At 38.0% G+C, this 22365-nt stretch overlaps 5 protein-coding genes across 7 annotated transcripts; 3 read left to right on the forward strand and 2 right to left on the reverse strand.

The window, feature by feature from the left end:
• Window positions 1-1148: 1148 nt before the first annotated feature.
• LOC17878365 (pre-mRNA cleavage factor Im 25 kDa subunit 2) lies at window positions 1149-4036 on the reverse strand. Its single transcript, XM_006284493.2, has 7 exons — window positions 3769-4036; window positions 3111-3156; window positions 2255-2348; window positions 2089-2162; window positions 1794-1880; window positions 1602-1712; window positions 1149-1516 (listed from the first exon to the last, which is right to left on the reverse strand). Exons 1-7 carry the CDS (start codon window positions 3885-3887, stop codon window positions 1445-1447), a joined length of 603 nt encoding a protein of 200 aa, XP_006284555.1. The 5' UTR covers window positions 3888-4036; the 3' UTR covers window positions 1149-1444.
• A 146-nt stretch (window positions 4037-4182) lies between these two features.
• LOC17878284 (DNA mismatch repair protein MSH3) lies at window positions 4183-9807 on the forward strand. The gene is made up of 12 exons (XM_023779880.1): window positions 4183-5243; window positions 5478-5669; window positions 5832-5996; window positions 6107-6205; window positions 6489-6740; window positions 7179-7430; window positions 7596-7727; window positions 8067-8327; window positions 8411-8482; window positions 8574-8723; window positions 8822-9283; window positions 9370-9807. The coding sequence occupies exons 1-12, from the start codon at window positions 4293-4295 to the stop codon at window positions 9676-9678; spliced, it is 3297 nt and encodes a 1098-aa protein (XP_023635648.1). The 5' UTR covers window positions 4183-4292; the 3' UTR covers window positions 9679-9807.
• Window positions 9808-10010: 203 nt separating this feature from the next.
• LOC17879287 (protein phosphatase inhibitor 2) lies at window positions 10011-12333 on the forward strand. 2 transcript variants are annotated; one of them, XM_006284536.2, is made up of 5 exons: window positions 10011-10076; window positions 10596-10649; window positions 11145-11257; window positions 11562-11741; window positions 11844-12333. In XM_006284536.2, the coding sequence occupies exons 2-5, from the start codon at window positions 10645-10647 to the stop codon at window positions 12098-12100; spliced, it is 555 nt and encodes a 184-aa protein (XP_006284598.1). In that variant the 5' UTR covers window positions 10011-10076; window positions 10596-10644; the 3' UTR covers window positions 12101-12333. The 2 variants fall into 2 exon arrangements, with proteins under 2 accessions (XP_006284598.1, XP_023635532.1); XM_023779764.1 differs by having other exon boundaries at window positions 10012-10076; window positions 11168-11257.
• On the reverse strand, window positions 12222-16530 carry LOC17878639 (homeobox-leucine zipper protein HDG6). Of its 2 annotated transcripts, none has more exons than XM_023779763.1 (10): window positions 16434-16530; window positions 15067-15275; window positions 14816-14933; window positions 14526-14642; window positions 14134-14430; window positions 13937-14038; window positions 13641-13847; window positions 13263-13434; window positions 12764-13059; window positions 12222-12679 (listed from the first exon to the last, which is right to left on the reverse strand). In XM_023779763.1, the coding sequence occupies exons 2-10, from the start codon at window positions 15243-15245 to the stop codon at window positions 12356-12358; spliced, it is 1812 nt and encodes a 603-aa protein (XP_023635531.1). In that variant the 5' UTR covers window positions 15246-15275; window positions 16434-16530; the 3' UTR covers window positions 12222-12355. The 2 variants fall into 2 exon arrangements, with proteins under 2 accessions (XP_023635531.1, XP_006285631.1); XM_006285569.2 differs by having other exon boundaries at window positions 12764-13128; window positions 16434-16529.
• Window positions 16531-17565: 1035 nt separating this feature from the next.
• On the forward strand, window positions 17566-21815 carry LOC17877741 (probable transcriptional regulator SLK1). Its single transcript, XM_006283123.2, has 10 exons — window positions 17566-17801; window positions 17934-18768; window positions 18853-18984; window positions 19114-19162; window positions 19343-19557; window positions 19647-19715; window positions 19990-20090; window positions 20216-20309; window positions 20416-20485; window positions 20659-21815. The coding sequence occupies exons 2-10, from the start codon at window positions 18160-18162 to the stop codon at window positions 21561-21563; spliced, it is 2244 nt and encodes a 747-aa protein (XP_006283185.1). The 5' UTR covers window positions 17566-17801; window positions 17934-18159; the 3' UTR covers window positions 21564-21815.
• Window positions 21816-22365: the final 550 nt, after the last annotated feature.

Raw genomic sequence — 22365 nt, forward strand, 5'->3', positions numbered from 1 at the left:
AGATTCACGTGAGACGTGATCTCGAGATACCAAACAAAATAGATGATATTAAGTTAAATAGTTTGTTTTATAAACGTCAAAATGGGATAACTCGGTTGTTTCATTGTTATAAAAAATATGTTACACGATATATCAAATGGGAGTAACAATTACAGAGGACGGTGCCTTGAGAATTTTGATTTTAATTACGTAACATCTTCATATCCAAAGCTAGTGTCGGCAAGAATTTTATATGACCGACTTTTTAAATTAAAAATGGCGTCAATGAGTTTTTTTGGTTATAAACTTCATCATCCTGGTGGAATAATCTGTCTGATACAATTCAATAATTTGTGAATAATGATGAAACAATGATTATAAAGAATCATCCAATCTGTTAATCTTTTTCGTAAAGCATCAATAGCAAGCAGCCAAATTGCATTTGCTAAACTAATTAGTAGTCGAAATAATAATTATATGATTTTGTGAGCTTGTTTTTCTTTGTCTTTTATGAATTATAAATATATATGTAGTGAAGTCAACATTGAGCTCCTATTTGCTGCTACTAGTTAATCCATCATTGGATATTTCTTTTCCTCTCACGATGTTTTTAATTACAAAACTAAAAATATTACATTGGACAAGACAAGTGGACCAAACAATAAGAGTTTTTATTGAGGAATACGGTATTTGTTAACTTCAACAATATGAATTCCTTCTGTCCCGATCGAAATGGCCTGTCGTAATTTTAATATATACTCTGATTTTGTCTTTTACTTGTTGGCTCCATTGGCCTGTGGAAAATGATGAGTAGAGAAAACTGAGAGATCAGAAACGAATAAAAAAAAGAAGAAGTGACTATCTTGTCTTTGGTCGTCTTGACCGCATAATATAATTTGCCGTCAAACTTATCGCCAATGTAACACGAATGAGCTAATGTTTTAGCCATCGGAGAATATTTTGTGGTCAGTCTTTTTGATTCGATTAGAATTATTACTTTAGATGTTTATCCACAAAACGTCTCCACTTCGACTTTGTGACATGGTGTGATATAAAAATAAGTAATATATTTGTCTTCTCTTAGATACCTACTTGTATTTCGTAGACCAACAAAGTAATTTGAACATGGCCAAGTTTATGTTTCATTTTTCATACACATAGCGCCAAAATAGGAATATCATTTAACATTGAACGAAAGACAAGACAGGCGTTAGTCAAATAATGACGAATGCTTTCAGACTTTTCAGTAACGAGATACAATAATCTTTTTTTTTTTTTTTTAATCTCTTGTGCTGAAACTTAGAACCAGTTCTACATAAAATCCAACAAGTCTATAATTTTAAATAATCCCACGAGCATCATCCAAAAATCACATCTCTAAACCGGTAGCTACAGCTCTCTACCGTACCTAAGTAACTCACCATCTGATGATACGTTTTCTTGCTCTCCAACACACCGAGCAGAATCACGAACTAATCATGTTGAAATGGAATCTGGATAGCTGTTGCGGAATTGTCGATATAACTGGTCCATATCTCTGTTACAGGAAAAGATCATATGGTTAGAACTCTGTGGTAAAACCCATTAGCCAAAGGTTAACTGTATCTGGATATAAGCAAAACCTGAACATTGTCATAGAGCTCGAACAAAGGGACGGCCAAGAGTTTCAAGTTTTTGGGCACAGCAAAGTACTCTTTCTCAGACAAGTGAACAATGAAAAGTCTCTTGCATTCCTGCCATATCACAAAAAGAAGATATAAGGAGAAGAGTAAAAGAGGAAAGTTGAGTAGCTACGTTGTGTTCTCTTTTACTACCTTTGGTTTTGTGATGTGAGGAGGACAATACGGGTACATCATGGTTTCAAAGTTTGGACGCCACCATGTCGCAACACATTCTCCTACCTATTAAAGAGGGAAACCCATAACGGATCAGGACAGAGCTATACATGTAACGCAATCAGACATGTACTCATGGCATTGTCTTCTTTCTTCCGTTTCCATTAAGAGCAAGCACATGTTACACCGACCTAGTTCTTGTAAGGCATCTATCTATACCTAAATCTCTGGTCACCAACAGTAAAACATAATAGGGCAAAAACCAGGGTAGTACCTTCCAGTCAGGTACAAGAGCAGCCGAATTGCCTCCAAGCTTACTGGTCAATTTTCTTTTCAGGCCTTCAACTTCTGCAGACACAACATAGTACACCCAAAACTTAAGCAACCAAGTAACTCACAACAGTGTAGAAAGTATAACTTGGTTGAAGGTCACTGTATACCATTCTCTCCAGGCTTCAGGCGTCCACCTGGAAGTTTGCAGAATGTGTTACCAATTTGCAGGAGAAGTATATGAGGATGGTTATGTTCTTGTACCTGAAAGATTGATCAGCATAAGGCGTCAAGAAGAATCCTAGGGCTAGAGAGATGTTACTAATGTCAAATTATCTGCTTAAATTATACACCAACGAGATAGCTTTAGCTGTGGGTTATAGGTTAATAAGATTGACTTTTAGGATGTCACAACAACATCTTATGTTTCCAACACGACCTCAAGAGATGAGGCAGTGAATGTGAAGCAGATGATAAACATGAAAGTGTAGAGGGAAAGGGTGCATACAAACAACTAAAAAAATCAAACAGGCAGATGCATCAAATATGTCTGCTTAATGCCGTTCAAAACCTGTGATTTACTATAACTTCATTTTTATGACTTCATTAAGTGCGGTTTACTAAAGTTTTATTAGATCCATAAAGCTTATGACTTTATTAGGAGCAGTTTAATCCATTCATGTGATTAGAGCGTCTTCGAAATATAAGGTTACCCAAACAGTACAAAATTGAGTTAGAGATGGCAATAGAAAAAGAAGTAGATGACTGCAGTCATATATCAGAAACTTATATATTTATGCCCCAATTCAAATAATAATTTGGTAGAGAAGCATCTTTACAAAGAATGCTAAGAGAAAGTTCAAATATGTTGACATTTCAGTAGTATTATGTATATGACAATATGGCCATACAACTTGTGAACAACATAACTTTTCCACCGGATCTAAAACAGTATGCAATTAAACAACATAGAGAAAACAACAGACAAGTAAAATAACTAGTAGAATGGATCGAAAATTATCATACCAGCAGAATCCCTTCAACGCTAGTCCTCATGCCCTCTTTCATATAGCTGCGACACACCATTTAAAATCAAGAAAGAGATACATCAAGTCATTGGACTCCAAGAATATCTTAACTTAGAACTATGGAAGTCCAGACTTCATTTATCTGAGCAAAAGCCTGAGAATTTACATACAAAATAAAAGCAATGTATAACATGTACAGTAGCTATAGCTGTTCCCCTCTGAAATCAATCAGTGGAAACTTAAACAGCAAATATATATTTTGTTCACTAAGCCAGATCTTCCTTAAAAGTTCCCCTAAAATATGTACCAAGTTATAGTTGTGTAAATGGCCAAAAGATCACACCCAGAGAATAAACGAAATCAAACACGCAAACCATCTAAAACTAGTTCATCAGCTGTTACGAGGAACTCAGCGGATTCATTGCAAACAACAACGACTTCCAGGGAAGCTAGAAAATCCAGAAGCAGTGAGAGACGCAGATAAGCAGACAGACGTTAAAAAACCTCAAATCGTATACCATATCAGCCAGATCATGATCTAAAGCATGTAAAGGCTGTAGATTTCTAGGGTTTTAAAAATGTTTGGCATCTTCACCAGCGATAGCTACTAGAAGAAGAAATAAAACAAAGAGGAAAGAGGGAGAGAGGAATCGTACTTGATTTTCATACGAGCGAGTCGGTCGGCGACGGAGGTGTCCTTCTCCAGCTTAGGTTCCTTAGTTCCGAAGCTGTAATTCGAAAGCGGGTACGTGTTCACCACCTGAGACATAGCCATCTCTCTCTCTCTGTAACCCGAATCAACTCAGGACAGAAATGCTCGCAATTCTCTTCCCCGTGTCTCTCTCTCGATCTATCGATCGGCGGCGGCGACGGTGACAGAGGAGTAGTCTCGACGGGGGAATTAATGACACAGTCTCTACCACCAACTTCTAGAGTCACGGTCGTAGACTCGTTTATTATATTACGCTTTAGGCCCATTTTAATGGCCCGGCCCATAAGAACCGCTGCCTTCGTCACTTTGCTTAATGCGGTAGTTTCAGTCTTTCAGTGGCTCTTGGTGGTCGGTTTAGTGTTTCAGTATCAAGCACAGCAACTGAAGAAAGCGCGCGAAAATTGGCAACCCAAGTTCGCCTTTAACCACGACTTTCCATTTCTCTTACTGTTACGAACGGAGGAGAATATGAATAAAGCAAATATGGGCAAGCAAAAGCAGCAGACGATTTCTAGATTCTTTGCTCCCAAACCCAAATCCCCGACTGAGGAACCGATTCCGGTGGCCGAATCATCATCGCCGGCACCGAAGATATCCGCCACTGTCTCCTTTTCTCCTTCAAAGCGTAAGCTTCTCTCCGAACACCTCTCCGCCGCGTCACCCAAAAAGCCTAAACTCTCTCCTCACACCCAAAACCCCATACCCGACCCCAATTTACACCGAAGGTTTCTTCAGAGATTTCTGGAACCTTCACCGGAGGAATCTGTTCCCGCAACGTCATCAGCGAGGAAGTACACGCCATTGGAACAGCAGGTGGTGGAGCTAAAGAGCAAGTACCCAGATGTGGTTTTGATGGTTGAAGTTGGTTATAGGTACAGATTCTTCGGAGAAGACGCGGAGATTGCAGCGCGCGTGTTGGGTATTTACGCCCATATGGATCATAGTTTCATGACGGCGAGTATACCAACATTTCGATTGAACTTTCATGTGAGAAGATTGGTAAATGCAGGGTACAAGATTGGTGTGGTGAAGCAGACCGAAACTGCAGCCATTAAGTCCCACGGTGCGAACCGGGCAGGCCCTTTTTTCCGGGGACTATCGGCTTTATATACCAAAGCCACGCTTGAAGCCGCTGAGGATATAAGTGGTGGTTGCGTTGGCGAAGAAGGTTTTGGTGCACAGAGTAATTTCTTGGTTTGTGTTGTGGATGAGACTGTTAGCCCGGAGACTATTGGTTGTGGTCTGGAAATGAGTTTTGATGTTAGAGTTGGGATTGTTGGCGTTGAAATTTCAACTGGTGAAGTTGTTTATGGAGAGTTTAATGATAATTCCATGAGGAGTGGGTTAGAGGCTGTGATTTTGAGCTTGTTACCAGCTGAGTTGTTGCTTGGTCAGCCTCTTTCACAACAAACTGAGAAGGTGCATTTTATCTCTTTACGAGTAATCGTTACTAATTTAAGCATTGTTACTCAATCTGTTTTCCCAGATTCTGTCTAGAGTTATCTTGCGCTAAATCATTCTTGATGAACTGTTTGACTTAAGAATATGTCTGTATTTATAATCACTATATAGATTAGTCTATAAGATTTTAATTTCTGTTCTTGGCTTATGTGCATACATGTTGCGATATCGTTTGGTATCTTTTTTTGGCAGTTTTTGTTGGCACACGCTGGACCTACCTCAAATATTCGAGTGGAACGGGCCTCGCTGGATCGTTTCCGCAGTGGTAGTGCAGTAGATGAGGTTATTTCATTATGTGAAAAAATCAGCGCAAGCAACCTAGTAGATGACAAAGAAGTCAAGGTGGAGGCTGCTGAAGAAGGAATGTCATGTTTGACAGTTCACGTACAGCATTTGATTTTCTAAAAGCTTTCTCTTTATTTTTATTGATGATCCTCTGCTAAAATGAAATTGTTAAAAAATACATCTAGCTTTCGAAAAGAGTTTTTTCTTTTATTAATTGCTTGCTTCAATTCCTGCTAACTTGTTCCTTTGTTGACGGTGCAGACAATTATGAACATGCCACATTTGACTATTCAAGCCCTCGCCCTGACATTTTGCCATCTCAAACAATTTGGATTTGAAAGGATCCTTTACCAGGGGGCTTCATTTCGCACTTTGTCAAGCAGCACAGAAATGACTCTCTCAGCCAATACACTGCAACAGTTGGAGGTATTTTCCGCGTAACTTAGCGTGTCTCATGTTCAGTCAATATTAAATTTTCAGTCATATTGAAGTGTCCTAACTGAGTTTCCTGTATATTAAATTGTATCTATTTTCAGGTTGTGAGAAATAATTCAGATGGATCGGAATCTGGCACCTTATTCCATAATATGAATCACACTCTAACAGTATATGGTTCCAGGCTTCTTAGACACTGGGTAAGACGCAATTTATTTGCTTCTTAGATTTCTGCATAAGAGCTATGTACGTTTGGTCTTCTTTCAAATTTTTGGGGTTCGAAAGATGTTGTAAGTCATTGTGGGTGTACCACATTGTCGTCTTATAAAGAAAAAGGAATTTACTGGCATCTTTCAGTTCTTGAAAGAGACATAGATTTCATTACTTACCCCCTCAGAGTCTTCATGGAGTTTCTTCTAAGTGGTAGGGATATTAATTAGAAAGACCTCTTATCATGATTTGTGGGCACTTTCATTTCAACAGGTGACTCATCCTCTTTGCAATAGAAATGTCATATCTGCCCGCCTTGATGCGGTGTCTGAGATTGCTGCATGCATGGGATCTCATAGTTCTTCCCAGAACAGTGATGAGTTGGTTGAAGAAGGTTCTGAGAGAACAATGGAATCATCTGAGTTTTATCTCGTCCTCTCCTCAGTCTTGACAACTTTGTCTAGATCATCTGATATTCAACGTGGAATTACAAGAATCTTTCATCGGACTGCTAAAGCATCAGAGGTGAAACTTGGCCTGTCCTTTGCCCTCTTATATACGTGCTTGTGTTTACTGAAGTTAGTTAAATTCAAATAGTGAAATACTTTAACCATTTTTTCCACAGAAATAGTTTAATACACCACCATTTATGTTGACTAACCAAGACTAATCATAAAAAGTCCATCTGAAGTGAACTGGCAAATAATACAGAGTGTTGGTCCCGTTCCGATATCTAGTCAAAGAAATATTTGCTTTGTAATATAAGGCTAAAGCTACCGTTAGATATTGTTCTTGTTTTATAGACATAGTCATATGGAAAGCTATACACTTCATCGCGCCAATTCTTAGTTATTGAAGAATTATATGCGTTTTGCTTCACTTCCATATTTTTTTTGTTAACTAGCTCTTGCTTATCCTCTTCCTTACCTGAGGCCTGAGGGTCTTAACTTTCTTGATGAAAAGTTCATTGCAGTTATGGAAGCTATTTTACTTGCGGGGAAGCATCTTAAACGGCTTGGCTTAAAGCAAGACTGTGAAATGAGTATGCAATCCACATCTGTGCAGTCTTCTCTTTTGAGAAAATTGATATCTGTTGTTTCATCCGTTACTGTGGTTGACAATGCCGCAAAACTTCTCTCTTCCCTGAATAAGGAAGGGGCTGTTCGAGGAGACTTGCTTGACATACTAATCACGTCCAGCGGCCAATTTCCTGAGGTTTGTATCTTCTTTGGACATTGATACTATTTTTTTCCTCTTATTGTTATGTTTTATGCATCACACAGCTTTTTATCCTTAATCTTGTTTTGCTTTTTCAATGAATCAATTATTTAGTGGCGATGTTGTGTTCCATAATTCAGTTGTGTTATTTGCTATGCACAGCTTGCTGAAGCTCGCCAAGCAGTTTTAATCGTCAAGGAAAAACTGGATTCCTTAATAGCTTCATTTCGCAAGAAGCTTGCAATTCGAAGTTTGGAATTTCTTCAAGTGTCTGGGATCACACATTTGATAGAGGTACTTCCTCGAGAAACTTGTGAACTTTTAATGCTTGCTTACTGCAAAAATGCAGCTTTCTTGATTCGTTTCTAAATTCCACCTAAAAGGAATCACAGAAGTATCGTCACGTTTCAGGATAAGAATAAATTTCAAGAAGGTAGCTTGTGTTGGTTTCTTTTTGTGGTTACTGTTCTCACTTTCTTTCTCCTGCACATATGACATTTCCATTAAAACATTCACAGCTATAGCACCTTAAATTTTTCTTTTGTAACCAAAGTAAAACATTTCTGTGTATAATACTCTCATCTTTGAAAGTTGTGGACCTTTATTTCTGATCTGAAGTTAAGCTTTGTACAGCTGCCCGTTGATGCCAAGGTCCCTATGAATTGGGTGAGAGTAAATAGCACCAAAAAGACTATTCGATATCATCCCCCAGAAGTAGTAGCTGGGTTGGATGAGCTAGCTCTAGCAACTGAACATCTTGCCATTGTGAACCAAGCTTCGTGGGATAGCTTTCTCAAGAGTTTCAGTAGATACTATACAGATTTTCAGGCTGCCGTTCAAGCTCTTGCTGCACTGGACTGTTTGCACTCTCTTGCAACTCTATCTAGAAACAAGGTCGAAGGAACAAAACTACAAAATATGTACATGTAGTCACTGCTTTATAATTCTTAACGTCACTCAAAAAGTTTCTTCTGCAGAAGTATGTCTGTCCCGTGTTTGTGGATGACTGTGAACCAGTTGAGATAAACATACAGTCTGGTCGTCATCCTGTATGCATCTGCTCTCACTTCCTTTTCTTTTTCTTTCTATGTCTAATTAAGTTGGTAATGTATCTATAATTTCGTTTTGAAAATTTCCCAGGTATTGGAGACTATATTACAAGATAATTTCGTCCCAAACGATACAAATTTGCATGCAGAAGGGGAATACTGCCAAATTATCACCGGACCTAACATGGGAGGAAAGAGCTGTTATATCCGTCAAGTTGCTTTGATTTCCATAATGGCTCAGGTAACATAGAGACTAACAGTATAAGCTTATGCTTTACCGAAATCTCTTAGGTATGTTTAATGCTAAATTATTTTAATTGTTCCCTTTTGGTTTCCCAGGTTGGTTCCTTCGTACCAGCTTCATTCGCTAAGCTGCACGTTCTTGATGGTGTTTTCACTAGGATGGGTGCTTCAGACAGTATCCAGCATGGCCGAAGTACCTTCTTAGAAGAATTAAGTGAAGCATCACACATAATCAGAACCTGCTCTTCTCGTTCGCTTGTTATATTAGATGAGCTTGGAAGAGGCACTAGCACACACGACGGTGTAGCCATTGCCTATGCAACATTACAACATCTCCTAACAGAGAAGAGATGTTTGGTTCTTTTTGTCACGCATTACCCTGAAATAGCTGAGATTAGTAACGGATTCCCAGGTGCTGTTGGGACATACCACGTCTCATATATGACATCACAGAAGGATAAAAGCGGTTTTGATCATGATGATGTGACCTACCTATATAAACTTGTGCGTGGTCTCTGCAGCAGGAGCTTTGGTTTTAAGGTCGCTCAGCTTGCCCAGGTAAACTCATAAACGCGTTAGTGACTGAAATATGGCTATTGCTGGTCCACTCATGAAGCTGATCTCACATCTATACTTGACTGTAGATACCTTCATCGTGTATACGTCGAGCTATTACCATGGCTGCAAAATTGGAAGCTGAGGTACGTGCAAGAGAGAAAAGCACACGCATGGAATCACTCAAAGAACCAAAGAATCATGAAGAAGATACAGTACATGGTGACCCTGAAGATTCCACAAGCTTAGAAGGATCTATTTCTGGTTTAGATGGCTTCTTTGCAGACTTAAAATTGGCTCTCTCTGGAGAGGAGGACCCTTCCAGATCATTCGAGTATTTGAACCTTGCGTGGAAGATTGCAGAAGAATCACTAGCAAGTTTGGCAAAATCAAACTAAGGACGCTACATCGTTATTTAATCTAACAATTATCAACTGCAAGGTTTTGAATTATGATCATGTCCAGGCTAAAATACAAGTATTTAGTATTTGCAAGTTAAGAAAATTTCCAGAACTACCCTTACTATAGAGAACGCGTACGAAACTCAGTTTAACATGGTTTTTCGAATCTAACGGATTGTAATATCCCACGTGGCTAAAGTTAGAATGTATTATGGTCAAAGTCAAATGCACGGACGGCTATGGAGCTTGTGTCCATAGTACGCCTTCTTTGAGCGCGGGGGTAAATATGAGATTCTTTTCGCCACAAGAAATATTCCATTTTCAGCAAGGTAGAAGAATCAGGTCGAGGAGAAACAAAATTTGGAAGGGAGAAGAGAAGAATCTGATTCATAGAGGTAAGGCAAATATTTCGTTCCGATGTTCGCATCTTAGACTTTTGTTTTAATAATATCGAAGTTGTAGATCGAAACCAGTTGCGATTATTAGTGTTGATGGCGAGTATGTTCCGTGTGTATAGATTTTGGTTGGATTTTTCAATATCTGTCTAGGATTAGTATTTTGTCGTTTCAAGGACTAAATGTATCTTGTGTTTTGATTGTCAATGAAGGAGGATGTAGGAACCGGATAAGTTGTGTTTTGGCTGTAGTGTCTTTGAGGTTCTCGTTAATTATTACTATCAACGACTTTGTTTTGCTTATGCTTGAACAAATCCATGGATGATCCAGACACATAATCTATCCATTTTAGGTTCAGAATTTTAGTTATGCTTCTTCATATTGTTGTCATTTCCCATATCCATAATGTAATTTCTTTCACAATTTCGTTTTTTCAACATTTATGGTTTGAGCTGTTGCATAGACTTCCCTGTAATTTTATGTTCAGAAGATAAGCAAATTCTTCTCTACTTGTTGCAGTCAGGTGAACTATAATATTTTCCTGGGAAAGAGTGTGTTATCAGCTAAGATGAAGTATGTTTCTCCTTCTCTCAGTTTCCTTTCAACTTGTGTCTAGTACTTAAGAGTTAAGACTCTTTCTTAGAATTCTTTTGTCACCTGGTTGAGTAAAAGCATGATCTGCATATTGAATAAGACATATATTATCTGTGATTTTTTTCCGGAGAGATGAATTTTCACCGATATCAAGTTCTAAACCCGTCTATGACTGTACCCTTGAAAGAAGCATGAAACAAATCTCTATGTTTCTCTCTCTCTGCGCTACTTCGAGGAAATGAAAAGTGGAAGAGAGAGAGATCTTATGTATAATAAGAGTGTGAATCTTTCACTTTTTTTCTTGGTTTAAGGTTCATGTATTGACTTCTGAACAATGGAAATGGCATTTAGGTTATCAAGTTTAGTTTATCTCAGGATGTTTACTATATATAGTTCAGGCGGCAACACATTGTATTTATTTTCAGCTATTAGCAACACCTATATTCTTTGTGAGTATATTCATTTTTATGGCAGGGGACGTGTTCAATGGGATGAAGCTAATATAGTGGAAATTGAATCCAACAAACCTGTAAGACAGAAGATTACCGAACCAAAGACACCATATCACCCAATGATTGATGATGATGGTTTGTCCGTTTCTCTGTTTTGGATTTTTTTTATAAGTTTTGCCTATATATATGCTTCTGCCGTACTGCTTACAGTAAACACAAAATAGTGACCACCATCTATACAGAGAAAGATAAATAACCCAAACATAAACTAAAGTATGTTTTGTTCACCCGTAGGCTTGCTGTGTTGGGGAAAAAACTATTTTCTTATTGATTAAAGTGAAATGTTGTCAGTCTAGTTGGAGTGACCTGAACTAGTGCTTACCTTGATAATCCCTGAAAAAAATCCGTTTTCTTTATATTTCTTGGTTGGTTTTATCAGGTTCTCTGTCTCCTAGAGGAAGATCATTTGACAACTGTGTTGATGAAATCCATCGTGCAGAAGAACTAAGGAATGTTCTGAATGATGTAGCTTCTTCCAGTAAAAATTTCAGCCAGAGATCCGAGTCTGGTGGCTGGAGCTCGTCCGAGGATGACACAGATCCAATGGATGAAAATGAAGGTTATTTACAAAACCAAATAAACAGATCAAAGCTGACTTGTAATTTCACCAGGTTCTTTGGTTCCCGGATAACATCTTCAACTATGCTTTCGTGCACTGCAGATTCTGTTATTGAGAAAAGTGAAAGTTTCAAAGAACATAGACGGGCACACTATGACGAGTTTCGAATGGTAAAGGAGATGAGATCCTCTGGGTCTTTCTATGGTGAAGATGCAGAAGTGGATGATGGCACCAAAATAGGTAAATCCGAGGCAACAATCTCACAAAAAACTCCCGGTGTTAAAGGCTTGGATAGAGAAACAGCTCATAATGATGCAGATTCAATATCGCCGAGGAAGTCATCTTCGTCCTCCAGTTGATTCAAAACTCAGACTGAACCAATTTGTCACTACGGTGTTATTCTGTATCGAACACAAGTTCTAACTGTCTATTTATTCTGCTTTGTAACAATTTGAGTCTTTCAGAAAAAGAAGGAAGAAAAGAAAAAGGAAAGAGTATCCATCACATAAAAACTTAATCCGGAGGAGTCTTGGTTGGAAAAGCAAATTAGGACACAAGCCAATGTTAAATTTCATACCGAAAAAAAAAAAAACAGAAACTGGAGACGCTGATGTTTATGGTTGTTTATGTAACGCGGATTTGATCTTGTCAATTGTGTGAAGCATAAGGCCCTCCACAATTTTGACAAAACCTTGGGTGAGCTGCGCAGTTGGATTAGTGCTAGCTAAGATCTGAAGTCCAAGAGTCAGTAGACATCCTCCACCAGTTGATCCGTCTGGCACAATCGAAAATCCGGAAGGTAGGAGCGGCACATAATTTGAATTTTCACCTCTATTGACCGCCTCAATTGAACTGGTTTCCACAGGTGCGTACACCAACACTGCACCCGATGCGTCATTCCAAACTTCTTGCAAAACTAGCATATCATTCTCATCCCCCTGTTTGCAAAACTCACGACAATCAATGAAACATAGACAAACTAACCATACAAAAAAAAAAAAAGTTCTGTTTTAAAAACCCACAATGACTCTAAGCAGAGAGATTGTGTTCTCATGGCGATTTGCTTTTTGAATCCGGAATATTTCTTCCATGGAAGTAAGGGTCAAAGTATCCCACTCGTGTCTGGAACCAAGGTGGTTAAGGAAAGCAAAGAGTGTTCGCTGGTTCACTGGAAACCAAACAGAAATGGCTGCACTCAGCACAATCCCTGTATACTCACCAGGCTCATTCAAGCTTTTCCGGGTCATGAATCTCATGTTTTGTGCCACATTCTCTACCTCAATCATCTCCCACTTGCCCACCGTAGAACTGGTCATACCTGTGTAGTAGTTGCGAGTCATTCGCTTTGTTAGCTTCATTAATTCATTTGCACCTTTTGCAGACATTCCTAAATAGAAACACACACATCACAATCAAGACCGGTCCAAAAGAGTGTGGAGATCACCCGAAAATTCATTGATGAGATGTGTAGAGTGTTTTTTTAGTTGCAACATTCAGTAGAGTGTTTTAAATTAGAGTCACCTGGGATAATTTCTCCCATGTTGGTAGCCGAAAGGGTCGAGAGGCTTTCACAGTATCTCTGCAGCGTGGTGAGCCATCTCTTTGCGCCTAGCCCGATCCCAGATGCAATCAAAGGCTGGTAGAGCTGGTGGATGTGATTCTTATTATATTCAGCTTGTTCAATCCATGTAACCTACGAAATCAAAACTCTTTACTTCATTTACATGTAATCCTTCGAAATGAATATTATAATCACCATTCGCTAATGTTTCTATGCCTCCACCATACAAGATTTTGATAGAACATCAGTTATGATTGAGAGTAGTAACATGTTTGTGAGTTAAGATCTCATGCGACAACCAAGAGTAAAACAGACATCAGGGTTAGAAAAATAGGAACCTCGGAGTAGCCATTGGCCATGTCCCGTATGATAAGGCCTGAGGGTAGCCTATTAGACGCACCATAGGGAAAGAAAGTCGGATATTCAGCAGGATCAGTAACGTCGACGACCACCCATGAGCCGTCTCCGAGATCTTTGCAGTATCTAAGAAACGTTACTTGTCTCTTTGGTACCAGCGGAGACATGACTTGAAATTCTGCTTGTATCTGCCAAAACATAAAATCAAAAATTTTGAAAAGTAAGTGTTTCTTGGATTTTGAAACGATTATAGACGACTCGGAAACTTATGATATACCTGTTGGAGTGAGCCACTTCTGGCCCCACTATAAGTGGGACGTATCAGTTTTTGTGCTGATGCCACATGCACAATAGATGCAAACACGTCGACCCATTTGCCCTATTAGAAAGAAACAAAAAATTAAAAGAAAACTCAAAAGTTAGAAATTATTAAAATTATGCAACATATCTAGAAAACATAAAATGGGTTATTACCGTGTCCATAAGAGTCTTGACCAGAGTCGAGCTACCCATGCGAACTAAACCTATACATCTTGAAGACTCCGCAGCACACCCGGGAGGTCCTACAATATCGTTGCGTAGGTCGAGAGTCCAAAACGGACAGTTTCTTTCTCCCAACGCTTTCAACTCATCCATAGCTGTATTGGCTAGTTCAAGAAGCTTTGCTTCATCCTTCTTCGCACTTATATATCCACGACCCGAATCTAGCTGTGGTGTTGCGTTTCTTATTGGATTAGAGGAAGATGACGGGAGCTGCTCGGGTGCAGTAGCCTACACTTGAAGGGGATTGAAAGGGAAGTTAGAATATATATATGGGTCTATCTCTCTTGTTTCAGTTTACTAAATTCAACGATATGTTTTTGTACCTTGTAGTCGACGTCTCCATAGTTGGATATTTGTAGCATTCTAAGCTCATCCTGAGCTTCTAGCAATCTTTCATTATTTTCTATGAGACATATATTCTCAAGGCACTCCTTATTCACCTGATTACATAAAAGAACACAACTCTCAGCTCAATCCTATACCATAATCAAAGCATATTTTGAGAATGACTGAGAGGTGATCAACTATATATCTATTCTAGACTTCTAGTGCAGCAACTTGGTCCATAATATATACAGTGCAAAGAATAAGAAAGACGCCACCATTTTTGTACCTTCTCTTGGCTTCTCTTGTTCTGAAACCAAAACTTGACTTGCCTAGCCTCCAAATTTAGTCTTTGACCAAGTTCGTTCCTCTGATCCGAAGTAGGTAGAGGATTGCCCTCGTAGAAACTACACTCAGCAAAGAAAAGAAGAGAAAAAAAAAACAAAGTAAAAGAGAAACCTTCCAACTCATAATCAAAGCATTACTATAATAGGAATGCTTGCATGATAAATAAATGAAGAAGAAACTAATTAAACAAACGTTTCAAGTTCTTGAATCTGAAAAGCAGTGTGCCTAAAGCTTCTCCTCATCCTTCCACCATCATCGCCATCATTGTCACAATTCATAGCATCAATGATATTACTCTCTTCATCTTCAGTACTTCCCAGAATTGTTTTGAAAATGTTTCCAAACTCATTAAAATCACCTTGTCCATCCATTTTCTCTCTTTGCAACAACCTGCAGATACACTGCATATATAGATATATTGTTAACACTCGATAAAATAAGAAGTACTTTCCGGGTATATAGCTCTATGGACGTATAATGACTACTGACTTGTGTGATCAACTCTTGTTTTTCATAAAGTTTCAGACATTGATCCACCAAACAAAAGAGAGCTAAAAGTTTTATTTTTAATGTTAAAGATTAAAACTACAAATGTTAAACATGTTTTACAAACTAAAAATAATTTACAATCTATTCTAAACTTTGACAATTACAAATTTACAGTAACTCAAAAGAGAGAAACACGATCAACATGAAATTCGAAAAGAGACCGTAGCTTATAAATCGGAAAAGAGATACAAACGAAATAAAATTCAAGTGGAGATGTATAATTAAACAAAATGACAATCATTAATAAAACAAAGAGGATCCAAAATTTTGGGATGTTTTTTAAAAAGATTTGAGTGAACACTTCATAAATATGCGGAAAACAAACAAATCAGGAACCATAATCTTCCTCTAAACCAAATCTATAAAGATCTGATTTTAGTCCAGAAAGGAAAAACAGCACTAATCTGATTTTGGTTCTATGTTGTAACACAAATCTAAAGAATCAAATACAAAAAGGCAACATTAATTAACTAATTCGAAGCTAAAAACAATCTAGAACAACCAAGTAATGCTTCGACGGGTGGCAAAACGAAAAGTAAGAATCCTGAAAACGGCGTTTATGTTCTTTCATGAATATTGAAGAGAATAATAACTATTATGCGTGGATTCCCAGTAAACAAATATATGGATTGCGGCCCATAAATAAGTAAATATACGCCGTACCAAATTTAATAAAACAACGGTTATTTTACAATAAAAATTTAACTTTTTTATTCTGAGATCAATATTTTTAGAAAAATAAACATAATATACTCAAAGCAATTGTGTATGATTTACATTTAGATAACGTAAAATTTTATCTCTTTCACTACAATGATCTATGACATGACATGAAAATGAAGATTACTACGGTCGTCGAGAAAGAACAAAAAAAGCTGTGGATTTGACGGGCACTGAACGTATGAAAATCATCTAGAGTGATAAAACAATTGTCTTATAAAAGAACCAAACACGATTCTTTCACTATATGATCGATCGGAATATTGTTCAAAAGTGTACGTCGTACGTACCTGTGGAAACAAGATCTGGTAGTCTTCTTGTTCTTTTCAATAATTTGGGTTTGGTCTTAATCTTCTCTCTAGTTGTTATGTCTAAAAAGCATAGTTTTATAGTCACAGATGAGGGGAAGAGAAAGGCCAAGGCACACACGATCTTATTGTAGCATCTTCAATCATAATTAATGACATTACTAAGCTTTCTAATTAATAGTAAAAGAGATAAAGAACTTATCTAAAGATATTTAATTACATGCGTTAAAAAAAAAAAGCAAAAAAAGATACACAATTACAATTTTAATTAATGGCACCATTCATCATCCCTTTATCTTACATATTTTTCCAACTATATGTATATATATATATATATAGACAGTGAAAAGTTAAAACAAAAATCCACCACTGACACACTAACAAGTAATGTTAATTGATCCGGTTAATTTGTTAAATATTGGGAAGATATGATATATATCTTTTATGATTTTTTTTTTTTTGGTAAGGACATATATTTTTTATGATAGTTATCAATCTAATTAAATTTTTATTTTCTTTTATGGTATGGAAAAATTAAATAATATATAAAGACCTCTATATAAATGCCTTATAATTGTAGGAAACAGTTGATAAAAAAAATTTACCAATAGAGAAAAATCATAAAATTATCATTAAAAAAATCATAAAAATTTAAGGCTTTGTGGTACGAGACTTGAATCTGATCGAACGATTCAGATGATAACACGAATGTATTGTCCCACTCCAACCACGAGATCTATTAGCACATCAGCACGTGTCGGTGTCATTTGATCCACGAGGTCGGTGACGCTTTAGCTAGTTGACCGGTATAGTCGGTTATTACCGGTTCTACTACTATGTTTAGAGTTTTTTTTTTGGGTCAAATATTTTGAGCTATTTTTTATATTGGGCCTTTTATAATTAATAATCAAGATTTTAATTTTTTTTTTTTAGTTTTCTGCAACTGGGACTTAATTTGTGTGAATTGTGATTTGATTTTTTTCTTCTTCAAGTTTTATCAATTTCGGGGTTAGTATTTATTTGACTACTGCATACTTTTTTTTTTTTTTTTTTTTTTGTATTGGGGTTGAGTTAGATTTGGTTAAATATTTTTTTGTGAAGTCCAAATAAAAATCTCTTTCTTTTTCTTTTTCTTTTTATTTCATTTTTTCCAGGTTTTGCCGATATTTTGTTCCTTCTTGAATGGTGCAGTAAAGTGTTAATTCTCTTGTGTTCTCTCCCTCTCTACTGGGTTTATTCAGTTCTTGTTTGAGGATTTGTGCAAGTCCAAGTCTTTCTCGTTGACAGTTTCTGGGTTTTGATTTGAGTTGCCCGATTGGATTTGAAGTTTTAGTCTTGCTGTTGTTGGTGGTAAGAGACTTGTATCCTTTTTGTGAGATGCTGAATTTGCTCTTCTGATAATTAGGGCTTTTTGATTATTGTCTTACCCTTGTGTTGGATTTGTTTATCTAAAGTCCCTGATTTGGTTTCCATCTCTTTCAGATTTTGACTACTGAATCAGCTGAATCTTTCGTAATTATTGGATCCTCAATTATCTTACTTTGCTCGGTGATAATAGAGCATAGCTGCTTGGGATCCGTTTGGCTTTGTTGTTGGCTCAGATTCTGAGTGGGCCGGTTTTAAAGATTCAAGCTTTCATTTCTCTGAGAATCTGTATCTGTACTTGTATTTGGACGACTTGGTCTTTGTTTGCTTGCTCTCCTGGGGCATGAACAGAACGGCAGTCTCAGGAGCTGTCGAATCGAGTTTCTCATTGACTGATGCTGTTGGTTCGGAAGCTCTAAATATGCAGAGGAGCAGTGGCATCAATAATAATATGCGTATCCCAACATCACCAATGTCTTTCTCCTCGAGTAGCGTTAGCATGCCTGGTTCATTGGTCCTTGATGGGTCTGCTTCTATGCAACACTTACCTCAGCAGCAGCAGCACCAACTACCGCAGCAAGCTGGGCAAGGTTCAGTTCCTATGAGGGAGAACAACTATTCCCATGTCGATAAGAAACCCAGATTAGAAGTGAAGCAAGAGGACATCTTGCAGCAGCAGATTTTACAGCAGTTGATCCAGCGTCAGGACCCCACCGGGAGGAATCCGCAGTTGCAAGCTTTGCTTCAGCAGCAGAGACTGAGGCAACATCAGCAGTTGCTTCAATCCATGTCGCCCTCTCAGAGACTCCAGTTTCAGCAACAACAGCAATTGAGACAGCATTTACAGCAACAAGGAACCCAACAGATTCCTCCTAATGTACGTCCTTATGAAGTTGGCGTCTGTGCTCGAAAATTGATGATGTACTTGTATCATCTTCAGCAACGACCTGCTGTAAGCTAATACTAATCTGTGGACTTTTTGCAATTTCATCACATCTGTTCAAGTCCTCTTATTACTGATACCCTTTTTTTGTAGGAAAATTGCATTACCTATTGGAGGAAATTTGTGGCAGAGTACTTTTCACCTCGTGCAAAGCAAAGGTTGTGCTTGTCACAGTACGAAAGTGCTGGGCACCATGCGCTTGGCATGTTTCCACAGGCAGCTCCGGTCAGTTTCTTCTTTGCTCTGTGTGTTTCGAATCTTTTATGATATTGGTGTTCTGTATATATTACTCCACCAATTCTTTTTATGAAACAGATAGGTTTAAAGTCCATCATCTTCTCATTGTGTTTGCAGGATATGTGGCAGTGTGATCTTTGCGGCACCAAGTCTGGAAAGGGATTTGGTAAGAGAGTTGTAAATTTTATTCTTGTGTGTACTTGTATTTCTGTGCCTTCAGTTGAGCACAATGAAGCAATTTACACATGCTAATTGCTCTCTTTTCATTGTTTAAAACTATGATAATTGTTTTAAAACTATTTAATCAAAATAGCAGCTAACTGTCGCTTCTCGTGTTAATCCGCAGAGGCAACGTTTGATGTACTTGCCAGGCTTATTGAAATCAAATTTGCAAGTGGTATAATTGATGAGCTCTTATATCTGGATCATCCTCGAGAAAACAGATTTCCCAATGGATTGATGATGTTAGAATATAGAAAAGCAGTTCAGGAAACTGTACACGAGCAGTTTCGTGTTGTCCGTGAGGGCCATCTTCGCATCATATTCTCTCAAGATTTGAAGGTATCTAGAACAACTTTCTGGTCCGAAATTGTTAAAAGCGAAAAAAAAAAAATCAATCAGCAGTGTGCTAATCTTTTGCTTCTTTCTAGATACTGTCTTGGGAGTTTTGTGCTCGGCGTCACGAAGAGCTTCTTCTTCGCAGACTTATTGCTCCGCAGGTCTTATTCTAGTGGCATGACCCTTGCGTAAATTATTAGGAACTTAAGAATTAACAAAAAAATGTTTTCGTCAACTATATGACTTTGTTTCCTTAAATCCTTGTTAGAAAATTGTGAAGAGCTTATACCGGTTTCCCTAAATTTTTTGTGTATGTGCGTCTTCTGGTTTCCAATGAATTAGAGTACAAATCTGTAATTTTACTCCAGAACAGATGTTTGCAGATAGTGCAACGGTGTTAAGAAGTGTACTAAAACCTTATTATTGGTCATGCAGGTGAACCAGTTGCTTCAGGTTGCACAAAAATGCCAGAGCACGATCTCAGAGAGTGGATCAGAGGGAGTTTCTCAGCAGGATTTACAATCAAATAGTAACATGTAAGTTGATACTTGTTTTACTTTTTGCATCCGATTTGGTAGATGCAGACAATTTTTTTATTGTCGGTGGTCAGGCATTTGTTCTGGTGCTCTTTATCATTGTTGGGTGCTAATTTGTGTATCAGGGTCTTGGGGGCAGGACGACAACTGGCAAAGTTCATGGAGTTACAGTCGCTGAATGATCTTGGCTATCCAAAAAGATATATTCGAACTCTACAGGTACTCATTAGCTCCTTCGTTAGCTGTTGTTACCTTTGTATCCGTTGTCTTAAGAAGTCCTAATTACTCCTAGTAAGTCCTAATATTGAGCCATTGCGAGTGACAGATATCTGAAGTTGTCAAGAGCATGAAGGATCTGATGAATTTCACTGGCGAGCAAAAAATCGGCCCTATTGGTAAGTCTACAATTATATTCTTCTTGAATGAGATTTAAAACCAGGTTGTCCCGCTGGTGCATCTTTCACTTGACATATGTACTGATTTTTTTAACTCTCTTGGTGAAAAATGTTCTGTTTGATTTTCTGACTGAATGTGAATGTTATGATTCCTGCTTATGTCATTTATGCAGAGGGGTTGAAACGGCTTTTGGAACAGACGGTGACAGTGAAGCTCCAGAGACAGAAAATGCAAGAGATGGAGCAGTATGGGAACAGTGGATCTATGAATGTCCCAGCCCAAGCTCAAATGGCGTTAACTTCAGGAATGGTGAATGGCTCAACTGGCAACAATTCCAATAGTCACCATCAAATTGCTAGTGGTGGAGCTATGAGTGGGCCAGCTCAAGCTCAAATGGCGTTATCTTCAGGAACGATGAGCGGCTCAATTGCCAACAACAACGCCAATAATCATCATCAAATTGTTGGTCGTGGAGCTATGAATGGCTCAGCTCAAGCCGCAGCAGCGTTGACCAATTACCAAAGCATGCTTATGAGGCAAAATGCTATGAATAACCAAAACTCAAATACGGGCAAACAAGAGGGGTTCTCGAGTCAGAACCCAACCCCGAATTCAAACCAGAGTCCATCTTCGTCGTCCCATCAGAGGCAGAACCTAGCTACCGGTGGATTTCCCAGCTCGCCTCAATTGCAACAGCAGCAGCGCACAATGAATGGTGGTCCCAACATGCTTCCGCAGAATCATCCTCATCATTTGCAATCACCACATTCACATGGTAACAATCAGGAACAGCAGATGCTTCAGCAGCTGTTGCAGGAGATGTCTGAAAATGGATCGAGTGTGCAACAGCAACAAGCCATTTCAGGTCAAAGTGGTAGCAACAATAACGCAGAGAGAAACACAACTGCATCAACTTCCAACGTCTCAGGAGGAGGTCGAGTTCCAAGCCGCAATAACAGTTTCAAAGCAGCCTCAAACAACAACCTTCATTCAGAAGATATATCACTTCCAGAAATATCTCATGATTTCTCAGAAGATGGCTTCTTCAACAACAACGATATCTATGGTGGCTTGTAATATCCCGAAAAAAGAGAGGCATTGTTACTTTGACTTAACACAGTGAAAAGAGAATTTAGGGCTTATTTTTCTCATTTAGGTTGGTCTTTGTATAGAAACCAAAGAGATATGAGGCCAACGAAGGAATTTGTGATTTGTTGTAACTTATCTATAGGAACTTTTAGCATCTTCATTGTTACCCTTTTAGAGATGGTAAGATGTAATCTTAAGATTATTTCTACAAACAATCTCAAGTGATTTTAATCTTTTCAATGCTTTTACTTAGATAACAGTTTGTTTACAGAACGAATTCTTGAGTTGCTCCTTTTACAGTTTGTAAATAGTAATAATACAATGGTCTCGACTTCTGATCATTACAAGACTGAACAACAGTAACACAGAAAATGAATGAAATGAACAGAAAGGGGTTGAGTATGAACTAAAGGAATGAAGATGCAATTATGTAGAGATGAAATGAAAGATCCATCTCTTGCATTTTAGATATCTTATATCTCACGGTTTAGGACATTAAAAGCTTCTAACTCCCGATCTAGGCCATGAAAGCCATCGTCTTAAAGGGCATGTTCTGGTCCCAGATCGGAAGTTAGAAATATATACGTGACATGGTTTTCAATACATTTCATTTGTTAATTGATTTGAGTTGGAAGTCATGAAACTTAAGAGTCTAATTTGTTGATCCAAATAAGATTTATTTTTGGTACTAAAGTGAGATTTGGTTCCATATGGGCCGATAAGAGTCATCATCTTGAAGAGGCTAAGAAGTTATATGGAAAAAAACTCAACTTATAACTCTACTTGTGAG

This window comes from Capsella rubella, unplaced genomic scaffold (genome assembly GCF_000375325.1).
Source record: "Capsella rubella cultivar Monte Gargano unplaced genomic scaffold, Caprub1_0 scaffold_7, whole genome shotgun sequence".
Taxonomy (NCBI): domain Eukaryota; kingdom Viridiplantae; phylum Streptophyta; class Magnoliopsida; order Brassicales; family Brassicaceae; genus Capsella; species Capsella rubella.